At 37.9% G+C, this 13,573-nt stretch overlaps 2 protein-coding genes across 2 annotated transcripts; both read left to right on the forward strand. All coding sequences in view use genetic code 6, as the record gives it.

Moving 5' to 3' along the window:
* Window positions 1–7,530: 7,530 nt before the first annotated feature.
* SS50377_25608 (uncharacterized protein) lies at window positions 7,531–8,349 on the forward strand (the record flags this gene model as incomplete). The annotated part of the gene is made up of 1 exon (XM_067909440.1): window positions 7,531–8,349. One exon carries the CDS (start codon window positions 7,531–7,533, stop codon window positions 8,347–8,349), a length of 819 nt encoding a protein of 272 aa, XP_067762196.1.
* Window positions 8,350–8,643: 294 nt separating this feature from the next.
* On the forward strand, window positions 8,644–9,021 carry SS50377_25609 (uncharacterized protein; the record flags this gene model as incomplete). Its single annotated transcript, XM_067909441.1, has 1 exon — window positions 8,644–9,021. The coding sequence occupies one exon, from the start codon at window positions 8,644–8,646 to the stop codon at window positions 9,019–9,021; it is 378 nt and encodes a 125-aa protein (XP_067762197.1).
* Between the last annotated feature and the right edge of the window lie 4,552 nt (window positions 9,022–13,573).

Here is a 13,573-nt window from a genome sequence, read left to right on the forward strand (position 1 = left end):
CTCGCTTTGGTAAAACTCATCCTGCGAGTCGTCGTTACCATTTAAAACTCATCCATCCCTATGCTTCTGTCTTAAGCAGCATACCGGGTGAGACTGCAAAATACCATTTTTGATAGATTATGCATCATCCGGGTATTAAAGATATAATACAATCAGTATTCGGCATAACCTGTGCTTGTACTCTACTAGTGAGAATACCCTTCTTAGTGTACTGTGCACCTGGGCTCATAAGTGAATATATATTAGTAAGGGTAGTAGTATATTCTATAAATACAATAGTAATATACTAAATATCCTTATAGGCACCACTCCCAATGCATATATACTACTAAACTCCAATTAAGATATTCCTATATATACTATAGTATTGCATACTCATCAAGCACTATCCCAGTACCACTCACGCCTGCCTTGGTGCTGTCTATGGAAATACTTGGGGTACCGTACTGGTGGTACCCACTTCAGTAGCAGGCAGGTACTACACATAGAATATACTAACATCATTCGGCATAACCTGTGCTTGTACTCTACAGGTAAGAATAGCCTTCTTAGGCTACTGTGCACCTGGGCTCATAAGTGAATATATATTAGTAAGGGTAGTAGTATATTCTATAAATACAATAGTAATATACTAAATATCCTTATAGGCACCACTCCCAATGCATATATACTACTAAACTCCAATTAAGTTATTACTATATATACTATAGTATTGTATAGTCATCGAGCACTATGCAGTACCACTCATGCCTGCCTTCGTGCTGTCTATGGAGCTACTTGGGGTACCGTACTAGTGGTACCCACTTCACTAGCAGCCACCTATGCCAAATATGAAGGTTAAGCCATTATTCACTATGCCAACAGCATCGACTCAGCCTCGTAGCACCAAAATGTGGAAGGCCTAAGCTAGCATAATCTCAGTCCTGTTCTTAATAAATTATGATATTGCTACCTCGCTGGGTCCTGACTACCAGCTAGCGCCATCTCGTCACCCTGATAGCCACACTCTCGCTGACCTCGCTTTGGTAAAACTCATCCTGCGAGTCGTCGTTACCATTTAAAACTCATCCATCCCTATGCTTCTGTCTTAAGCAGCATACCGGGTGAGACTGCAAAATACCATTTTTGATAGATTATGCATCATCCGGGTATTAAAGATATAATACAATCAGTATTCGGCATAACCTGTGCTTGTACTCTACTAGTGAGAATACCCTTCTTAGTGTACTGTGTACCTGGGCTCATAAGTGAATATATATTAGTAAGCATAGTAGTATATTATATAGATACAATAGTAATATACTAAATATCCTTACAAGCACCACTCCCAATGCATATATACTACTAAACTCCAATTAAGATATTCCTATATATACTATAGTATTGTATTGTCGTCAAGCACTATCCCAGTACCACTCACGCCTGCCGTGGTGCTGTCTATGGAACTACTTGGGGTACCGTACTGGTGGTACCCACTTCACTAGCAGCCACCTATGCCAAATATGAAGGTTAAGCCATTATTCACTATGCCAACAGCATCGACTCAGCCTCGTAGCACCAAAATGTGGAAGGCCTAAGCTAGCATAATCTCAGTCCTGTTCTTAATAAATTATGATATTGCTACCTCGCTGGGTCCTGACTACCAGCTAGCGCCATCTCGTCACCCTGATAGCCACACTCTCGCTGACCTCGCTTTGGTAAAACTCATCCTGCGAGTCGTCGTTACCATTTAAAACTCATCCATCCCTATGCTTCTGTCTTAAGCAGCATACCGGGTGAGACTGCAAAATATCATTTTTGATAGATTATGCATCATCCGGGTATTAAAGATATAATACAATCAGTATTCGGCATAACCTGTGCTTGTACTCTACTAGTGAGAATACCCTTCTTAGTGCTACTGTGTACCTGGGCTCATAAGTGAATATATATTAGTAAGCATAGTAGTATATTATATAAGTACAATAGTATATACTAAATATCCTTATAAGCACCACTCCCAATGCATATATACTACTAAACTCCAATTAAGATATTCCTATATATACTATAGTATTGTATTGTCGTCAAGCACTATCCCAGTACCACTCACGCCTGCCTTGGTGCTGTCTATGGAAATACTTGGGGTACCGTACTGGTGGTACCCACTTCACTAGCAGCCACCTATGCCAAATATGAAGGTTAAGCCATTATTCACTATGCCAACAGCATCGACTCAGCCTCGTAGCACCAAAATGTGGAAGGCCTAAGCTAGCATAATCTCAGTCCTGTTCTTAATAAATTATGATATTGCTACCTCGCTGGGTCCTGACCACCAGCTAGCGCTATCTCGTCACCCCTGATAGCCACACTCTCGCTGACCTCGCTTTGGTACAACTCATCCTGCGAGTCGTCGTTACCATCTAACATTCATCCATCCCTATGCTTCTGTCTTAAGCAGCATACCGGGTGAGACTGCAGAGTATCATGTTTGATAGATTATGCATCATGCGGGTATTAAAGATAAAATACAAGCAGTCTTCGGCATAGCCTGTGCTTGCATTACTAGTGAGAATACCCTTCCTAGTGTACTGTGTACCTGGGCTCATAAGTGAATATATATTATTAAGGGTAGTAGTATATTCTATAAATACAATAGTAATATATTATATATCCTTATAGGCACCACTCCCAATGCATCTATACTACTAAACTCCATTTAAGATATTACTATATATACTATAGTATTGTATTGTCGTCAAGCACTATCCCAGTACCACTCACGCCTGCCGTGGTGCTGTCTATGGAAATACTTGGGGTACCGTACTAGTGGTGCCCACTTCAGTAGCAGATAGTTATTAAAGATAGAATACAATCAGTATTCGGCATAACCTGTGCTTGTACTCTACTAGTGAGAATACCCTTCTTAGTGTACTGTGCACCTGGGCTCATAAGTGAATATATATTAGTAAGCATAGTAGTATATTCTATAAATACAATAGTAATATACTAAATATCCTTACAAGCACCACTCCCAATGCATATATACTACTAAACTCCAATTAAGATATTCCTATATATACTATAGTATTGCATACTCATCAAGCACTATCCCAGTACCACTCACGCCTGCCTTGGTGCTGTCTATGGAAATACTTGGGGTACCGTACTGGTGGTACCCACTTCAGTAGCAGGCAGGTACTACACATAGAATATACTAACATCATTCGGCATAACCTGTGCTTGTACTCTACAGGTAAGAATAGCCTTCTTAGGCTACTGTGCACCTGGGCTCATAAGTGAATATATATTAGTAAGGGTAGTAGTATATTCTATAAATACAATAGTAATATACTAAATATCCTTATAGGCACCACTCCCAATGCATATATACTACTAAACTCCAATTAAGTTATTACTATATATACTATAGTATTGTATAGTCATCGAGCACTATGCAGTACCACTCATGCCTGCCTTCGTGCTGTCTATGGAGCTACTTGGGGTACCGTACTAGTGGTACCCACTTCACTAGCAGCCACCTATGCCAAATATGAAGGTTAAGCCATTATTCACTATGCCAACAGCATCGACTCAGCCTCGTAGCACCAAAATGTGGAAGGCCTAAGCTAGCATAATCTCAGTCCTGTTCTTAATAAATTATGATATTGCTACCTCGCTGGGTCCTGACTACCAGCTAGCGCCATCTCGTCACCCTGATAGCCACACTCTCGCTGACCTCGCTTTGGTAAAACTCATCCTGCGAGTCGTCGTTACCATTTAAAACTCATCCATCCCTATGCTTCTGTCTTAAGCAGCATACCGGGTGAGACTGCAAAATACCATTTTTGATAGATTATGCATCATCCGGGTATTAAAGATATAATACAATCAGTATTCGGCATAACCTGTGCTTGTACTCTACTAGTGAGAATACCCTTCTTAGTGTACTGTGTACCTGGGCTCATAAGTGAATATATATTAGTAAGCATAGTGTTATATTCTAGAAATACAATAGTAATATACTAAATATCCTTATAGGCACCACTCCCAATGCATATATACTACTAAACTCCAATTAAGATATTCCTATATATACTATAGTATTGTATAATCATCCAGCACTATCCCAGTACCACTCACGCCTGCCGTGGTGCTGTCTATGGAAATACTTGGGGTACCGTACTAGTGGTGCCCACTTCAGTAGCAGATAGTTATTAAAGATAGAATACAATCAGTATTCGGCATAACCTGTGCTTGTACTCTACTAGTGAGAATACCCTTCTTAGTGTACTGTGCACCTGGGCTCATAAGTGAATATATATTAGTAAGTATAGTGTTATATTCTAGAAATACAATAGTAATATACTAAATATCCTTATAGGCACCACTCCCAATGCATATATACTACTAAACTCCAATTAAGATATTCCTATATATACTATAGTATTGTATTGTCGTCAAGCACTATCCCAGTACCACTCACGCCTGCCGTGGTGCTGTCTATGGAAATACTTGGGGTACCGTACTAGTGGTGCCCACTTCAGTAGCAGATAGTTATTAAAGATATAATACAATCAGTATTCGGCATAACCTGTGCTTGTACTCTACTAGTGAGAATACCCTTCTTAGTGTACTGTGCACCTGGGCTCATAAGTGAATATATATTAGTAAGCATAGTAGTATATTCTATAAGTACAATAGTATATGCTAAATATCCTTATAAGCACCACTCCCAATGCATATATACTACTAAACTCCAATTAAGATATTCCTATATATACTATAGTATTGTATTGTCGTCAAGCACTATCCCAGTACCACTCACGCCTGCCTTGGTGCTGTCTATGGAAATACTTGGGGTACCGTACTGGTGGTACCCACTTCACTAGCAGGCAGGTACTACACATAGAATATACAAACAGTCTTCGGCATAGCCTGTGCTTGTACTCTACAGGTGAGAATACCCTTCCTAGTGCTACTGTGTACCTGGGCTCATAAGTGAATATATATTAGTAAGGGTAGTAGTATATTCTATAAGTACAATAGTATATACTAAATATCCTTACAAGCACCACTCCCAATGCATATATACTATGAAACTCCAATTAAGTTATTACTATATATACTATAGTATTGCATACTCATCAAGCACTATCCCAGTACCACTCACGCCTACCGTGGTGCTGTCTATGGAAATACTTGGGGTACCGTACTGGTGGTACCCACTTCAGTAGCAGGCAGGTATTACACATAGAATATACAAACAGTCTTCGGCATAACCTGTGCTTGTACTCTACAGGTAAGAATAGCCTTCTTAGTGCTACTGTGCACCTGGGCTCATAAGTGAATATATATTAGTAAGCATAGTAGTATATTCTATAAATACAATAGTAATATACTAAATATCCTTATAGGCACCACTCCCAATGCATACATACTACTAAACTCCATTTAAGATATTATATATATACTATAGTATTGTATTGTCGTCAAGCACTATCCCAGTACCACTCACGCCTGCCTTGGTGCTGTCTATGGAAATACTTGGGGTACCGTACTGGTGGTACCCACTTCAGTAGCAGGCAGGTACTACACATAGAATATACTAACATCATTCGGCATAGCCTGTGCTTGTACTCTACAGGTAAGAATAGCCTTCTTAGGCTACTGTGCACCTGGGCTCATAAGTGAATATATATTAGTAAGCATAGTAGTATATTCTATAAATACAATAGTAATATACTAAATATCCTTATAGGCACCACTCCCAATGCATACATACTACTAAACTCCATTTAAGATATTACTATATATACTATAGTATTGCATACTCATCAAGCACTATCCCAGTACCACTCACGCCTACCGTGGTGCTGTCTATGGAGCTACTTGGGGTACCGTACTAGTGGTACCCACTTCACTAGCAGGCAGGTACTACACATAGAATATACTAACATCATTCGGCATAGCCTGTGCTTGTACTCTACAGGTAAGAATAGCCTTCTTAGTGTACTGTGCACCTGGGCTCATAAGTGAATATATATTAGTAAGCATAGTAGTATATTATATAAGTACAATAGTATATACTAAATATCCTTACAAGCACCACTCCCAATGCATATATACTATGAAACTCCAATTAAGTTATTACTATATATACTATAGTATTGCATACTCATCAAGCACTATCCCAGTACCACTCACGCCTGCCTTGGTGCTGTCTATGGAAATACTTGGGGTACCGTACTGGTGGTACCCACTTCAGTAGCAGGCAGGTACTACACATAGAATATACTAACATCATTCGGCATAGCCTGTGCTTGTACTCTACAGGTGAGAATACCCTTCCTAGTGCTACTGTGTACCTGGGCTCATAAGTGAATATATATTAGTAAGTATAGTAGTATATTCTATAAGTACAATAGTATATGCTAAATATCCTTATAAGCACCACTCCCAATGCATATATACTATGAAACTCCAATTAAGTTATTCCTATATATACTATAGTATTGTATAATCATCCAGCACTATCCCAGTACCACTCACGCCTGCCTTCGTGCTGTCTATGGAGCTACTTGGGGTACCGTACTAGTGGTACCCAGTTCAGTAGCAGGCAGGTACTACACATAGAATATACAAACAGTCTTCGGCATAACCTGTGCTTGTACTCTACAGGTAAGAATAGCCTTCTTAGGCTACTGTGCACCTGGGCTCATAAGTGAATATATATTAGTAAGGGTAGTAGTATATTCTATAAATACAATAGTAATATACTAAATATCCTTATAGGCACCACTCCCAATGCATATATACTACTAAACTCCAATTAAGTTATTACTATATATACTATAGTATTGTATAGTCATCGAGCACTATGCAGTACCACTCATGCCTGCCTTCGTGCTGTCTATGGAGCTACTTGGGGTACCGTACTAGTGGTACCCACTTCACTAGCAGCCACCTATGCCAAATATGAAGAGTAAACCATTATTCAGTATGCCAACAGCCGCAACTCAGGGTCGTAGCACCAAAATGTGGAGGTCCTAAGCTAGCATAAGTTCAGTCCTATTCTTGCTAAATTATGATATTGCTACCTCGCTGGGTCCTGACTACCAGCTAGCGCCATCTCGTCACCCTGATAGCCACACTCTCGCTGACCTCGCTTTGGCAAAACTCATCCTGCGAGTCGTCGTTACCATTTAAAACTCATCCATCCCTATGCTTCTGTCTTAAGCAGCATACCGGGTGAGACTGCAAAATACCATTTTTGATAGATTATGCATCATCCGGGTATTAAAGATATAATACAATCAGTATTCGGCATAACCTGTGCTTGTACTCTACTAGTGAGAATACCCTTCTTAGTGTACTGTGCACCTGGGCTCATAAGTGAATATATATTAGTAAGCATAGTAGTATATTCTATAAATACAATAGTAATATACTAAATATCCTTATAGGCACCACTCCCAATGCATATATACTACTAAACTCCAATTAAGTTATTACTATATATACTATAGTATTGTATAGTCATCGAGCACTATGCAGTACCACTCATGCCTACCTTGGTGCTGTCTATGGAAATACTTGGGGTCCAGTACTGGTGGTACCCACTTCACTAGCAGGCAGGTACTACACATAGAATATACAAACAGTCTTCGGCATAGCCTGTGCTTGCATTACTAGTAAGAATACCCTTCTTAGTGCTACTGTGCACCTGGGCTCATAAGTGAATATATATTAGTAAGGGTAGTAGTATATTCTATAAGTACAATAGTATATGCTAAATATCCTTATAAGCACCACTCCCAATGCATATATACTACTAAACTCCAATTAAGATATTACTATATATACTATAGTATTGCATACTCATCAAGCACTATCCCAGTACCACTCACGCCTACCGTGGTGCTGTCTATGGAGCTACTTGGGGTACCGTACTAGTGGTACCCACTTCACTAGCAGCCACCTATGCCAAATATGAAGAGTAAACCATTATTCAGTATGCCAACAGCCGCAACTCAGCCTCGTAGCACCAAAATGTGGAAGGCCTAAGCTAGCATAAGTTCAGTCCTATTCTTGCTAAATTATGATATTGCTACCTCGCTGGGTCCTGACTACCAGCTAGCGCCATCTCGTCACCCTGATAGCCACACTCTCGCTGACCTCGCTTTGGCAAAACTCATCCTGCGAGTCGTCGTTACCATTTAAAACTCATCCATCCCTATGCTTCTGTCTTAAGCAGCATACCGGGTGAGACTGCAAAATACCATTTTTGATAGATTATGCATCATCCGGGTATTAAAGATATAATACAATCAGTATTCGGCATAACCTGTGCTTGTACTCTACTAGTGAGAATACCCTTCTTAGTGTACTGTGCACCTGGGCTCATAGGTGAATATATATTATTAAGCATAGTAATGTATTATATAAATACAATAGTAATATACTAAATATCCTTATAGGCACCACTCCCAATGCATACATACTACTAAACTCCATTTAAGATATTACTATATATACTATAGTATTGTATTGTCGTCAAGCACTATCCCAGTACCACTCACGCCTGCCGTGGTGCTGTCTATGGAAATACTTGGGGTCCAGTACTAGTGGTACCCACTTCACTAGCAGCCACCTATGCCAAATATGAAGGTTAAGCCATTATTCACTATGCCAACAGCATCGACTCAGCCTCGTAGCACCAAAATGTGGAAGGCCTAAGCTAGCATAATCTCAGTCCTGTTCTTAATAAATTATGATATTGCTACCTCGCTGGGTCCTGACTACCAGCTAGCGCCATCTCGTCACCCTGATAGCCACACTCTCGCTGACCTCGCTTTGGTAAAACTCATCCTGCGAGTCGTCGTTACCATTTAAAACTCATCCATCCCTATGCTTCTGTCTTAAGCAGCATACCGGGTGAGACTGCAAAATATCATTTTTGATAGATTATGCATCATCCGGGTATTAAAGATATAATACAATCAGTATTCGGCATAACCTGTGCTTGTACTCTACAGGTGAGAATACCCTTCCTAGTGTACTTTGTACCTGGGCTCATAAGTGAATATGTATTAGTAAGCATAGTAGTATATTCTATAAATACAATAGTAATATACTAAATATCCTTACAAGCACCACTCCCAATGCATATATACTACTAAACTCCAATTAAGATATTCCTATATATACTATAGTATTGTATAATCATCCAGCACTATCCCAGTACCACTCACGCCTGCCTTCGTGCTGTCTATGGAGCTACTTGGGGTACCGTACTAGTGGTACCCAGTTCAGTAGCAGGCAGGTATTACACATAGAATATACAAACAGTCTTCGGCATAACCTGTGCTTGTACTCTACTAGTGAGAATAGCCTTCTTAGTGTACTTTGCACCTGGGCTCATAAGTGAATATATATTAGTAAGCATAGTAGTATATTCTATAAGTACAATAGTATATGCTAAATATCCTTATAAGCACCACTCCCAATGCATATATACTACTAAACTCCAATTAAGATATTCCTATATATACTATAGTATTGTATTGTCGTCAAGCACTATCCCAGTACCACTCATGCCTGCCTTCGTGCTGTCTATGGAGCTACTTGGGGTACCAGTACTGGTGGTACCCACTTCACTAGCAGCCACCTATGCCAAATATGAAGGTTAAGCCATTATTCACTATGCCAACAGCATCGACTCAGCCTCGTAGCACCAAAATGTGGAAGGCCTAAGCTAGCATAATCTCAGTCCTGTTCTTAATAAATTATGATATTGCTACCTCGCTGGGTCCTGACTACCAGCTAGCGCCATCTCGTCACCCTGATAGCCACACTCTCGCTGACCTCGCTTTGGTAAAACTCATCCTGCGAGTCGTCGTTACCATTTAAAACTCATCCATCCCTATGCTTCTGTCTTAAGCAGCATACCGGGTGAGACTGCAAAATATCATTTTTGATAGATTATGCATCATCCGGGTATTAAAGATATAATACAATCAGTATTCGGCATAACCTGTGCTTGTACTCTACTAGTGAGAATACCCTTCTTAGTGTACTGTGCACCTGGGCTCATAAGTGAATATATATTAGTAAGCATAGTAGTATATTCTATAAATACAATAGTATATACTAAATATCCTTATAAGCACCACTCCCAATGCATATATACTACTAAACTCCAATTAAGTTATTACTATATATACTATAGTATTGCATACTCATCAAGCACTATCCCAGTACCACTCACGCCTACCGTGGTGCTGTCTATGGAGCTACTTGGGGTACCGTACTAGTGGTACCCAGTTCAGTAGCAGATAGTTATTAAAGATAAAATACAAGCAGTCTTCGGCATAGCCTGTGCTTGCATTACTAGTGAGAATAGCCTTCTTAGTGTACTTTGCACCTGGGCTCATAAGTGAATATATATTAGTAAGCATAGTAGTATATTCTATAAATACAATAGTAATATACTAAATATCCTTATAGGCACCACTCCCAATGCATATATACTACTAAACTCCAATTAAGATATTCCTATATATACTATAGTATTGTATTGTCGTCAAGCACTATCCCAGTACCACTCACGCCTGCCGTGGTGCTGTCTATGGAAATACTTGGGGTACCGTACTGGTGGTACCCACTTCAGTAGCAGGCAGGTATTACACATAGAATATACAAACAGTCTTCGGCATAACCTGTGCTTGTACTCTACAGGTAAGAATAGCCTTCTTAGGCTACTGTGCACCTGGGCTCATAAGTGAATATATATTATTAAGGGTAGTAGTATATTCTATAAGTACAATAGTATATACTAAATATCCTTACAAGCACCACTCCCAATGCATATATACTATGAAACTCCAATTAAGTTATTACTATATATACTATAGTATTGCATACTCATCAAGCACTATCCCAGTACCACTCACGCCTACCGTGGTGCTGTCTATGGAGCTACTTGGGGTACCGTACTAGTGGTACCCAGTTCAGTAGCAGATAGTTATTAAAGATAAAATACAAGCAGTCTTCGGCATAGCCTGTGCTTGCATTACTAGTGAGAATAGCCTTCTTAGTGTACTTTGCACCTGGGCTCATAAGTGAATATATATTAGTAAGCATAGTAGTATATTATATAGATACAATAGTAATATACTAAATATCCTTACAAGCACCACTCCCAATGCATATATACTACTAAACTCCAATTAAGATATTACTATATATACTATAGTATTGCATTGTCATCAAGCACTATCCCAGTACCACTCACGCCTACCTTAGCACTATCTATGGAAATACTTGGGGTACCAGTACTAGTGGTACCCAGTTCAGTAGCAGCCAGCTATGCCAAATATGAAGGTTAAGCCATTATTCACTATGCCAACAGCATCGACTCAGCCTCGTAGCACCAAAATGTGGAAGTCCTAAGCTAGCATAATCTCAGTCCTATTCTTAATAAATTACGGTATTGCTACCTCGCTGGGTCCTGACCACCAGCTAGCGCTATCCTCGCCACCGGCTAAAGCAAACATTAGAAAGCCAGCTGATACCTTTATGTCCAAACTTCCCAGCCATTTATTCTTACAGGCGTGCTAAGTGCCTACCGGCAGAAGCATACTCCCCATCTAGTATATCTGCTTCGCTAAGTTCTACCCATATATTAAATATATGTGATATTGATATGTGAAAGGTAATATAGAATTACTGCTAGTATTACTACTATAAGAACTTACTACCAATATTGTACCGAAAGTATTATTTTATAGCAGAATACACTAAGTCCAATATTGTGCTTCCATACCCAAGAATGTAGGACCCAATATCAAAACTTATTGGCAACCGAGGCATCGTCTTGTACTTAATGAAATAAGAGTTTGCAATAGTTTTGCTGTCTAAAACCATCTATTAACAATTAATCTTAAATAGAACAAATAGCTTAAATGCACATCTTCATTTCAAGCAAACCCAGGCAAAAGGCTAGCGTGCTATAGGATTATCCTAGGTCATATGTCCATATGTGATTTAGACTCTTGCTTTTTGATGAGCTTTGACTTCTCTTGGTTGTTGCGTTACTGCTGCAATATAGTGTTGTAAGAGGTATTATCACTATATTATATATTTGCATACAAACATTATACTAATTAAGGCTACCCTAGTAATAAATAATTTACATTTGTTGTATAAACGATCTCTTCAAATCATATATAGCATTATATGTTACTTTTATAAGTAACATATTTGAGGCAATGAATCACTAACTCTCGCAGTGTGATCTTGTACCGTCTCGCATTCTTAAGCATCAGATCATAAACCTTACTCGTTGAAATTGATAAGTAGGTATTTTACTGGTAATCCACTAACTAACTTACTCGAGTGTAGGATATTCACTAAATAGTACTAGCATATTATCTATAATAGTCAATGTAATATGCGTATAAAGGATATTGACTGATTATCAAAAATATAAATAGTGTCACTGAGTCATTCTTTAAAAATTTAAATTATATTATTGTATTATATACTATAAAATTATTTATCATTCTCACTAACAGCCAAAAACTATCATAAATATTATGAGTACTTTTGTTGAATTTATTACGGGTATTAATTTTTAACAAGTTAGCTAGATTTATTTATATTTGATGTAATGAATTAATAATTGAGTTTTTCACCAAACCGAAGCCGTGAGGGAACTATACCCCTTAACATAATAAACATAGCAGACCAAATATTTATTGATTGAATAGCTAAGAAAATTAACAATTTACTCAGTTATGCTATATTAATATTTTTAGTAAGAAGGGCTAAAGTTTCCCTATCGAAACTATAGATTTGTAAGATAGCACTTTAAATAAAGTAACCAAAAACTGAACAAATTTTGTAATATAATTATGGTATAGCTGTTTGCAAACTCTAACAATATAACTTATTAATTTATATAAAAATACTCATTATACAATTGGTTGTGTTATTCGTTCAATGAATACTAATTTTAGCATGTTTCTCCATTAAGATAATTATCATCGTTTCATCAGTAAAAACATTTAAAACTATCAAACTGCTTTACATTAATACTAGATAATTATACGTTGTGTGAATAAAAATATTAATTTATTCTTACTAATAGATTCAAACCTTACATGATGTAACATGAAAATGGTCATTAGTAGTAAATATACTTGAAAAATTAGATATTCAAAATTAACCTGTATACCCAATAATATCAATTTGTATTATGAACAAACCATAGTAACTATCATATACTCTTAAGTATTTCGGTGTGCTATGAAATTATGTGCAGTCTTAAACTTGTCTGTTATTCTTATATGCTTTTATCATCATCCAAAAATACCTTTTAGACAATTTTAACCTTGATTTGTAGATAGATTAAAGATAAACTCGATATACCCAAATACAGGTAAATATACTAGAGTTATTTTTATATTATGAAAAGTCTATTGCCAAATTTATATAGAAAATCTCTATTAGTAGTTAAACAACTATATGCGAATATGTGTATGTTTGAAATATAAAAATGTCAACAGTCATACAATTTCAGGGTTAAAAT

The sequence above is a fragment of the Spironucleus salmonicida genome, chromosome 6 (genome assembly GCF_000497125.1).
Source record: "Spironucleus salmonicida strain ATCC 50377 chromosome 6, whole genome shotgun sequence".
NCBI lineage: Eukaryota > Fornicata > Diplomonadida > Hexamitidae > Spironucleus > Spironucleus salmonicida.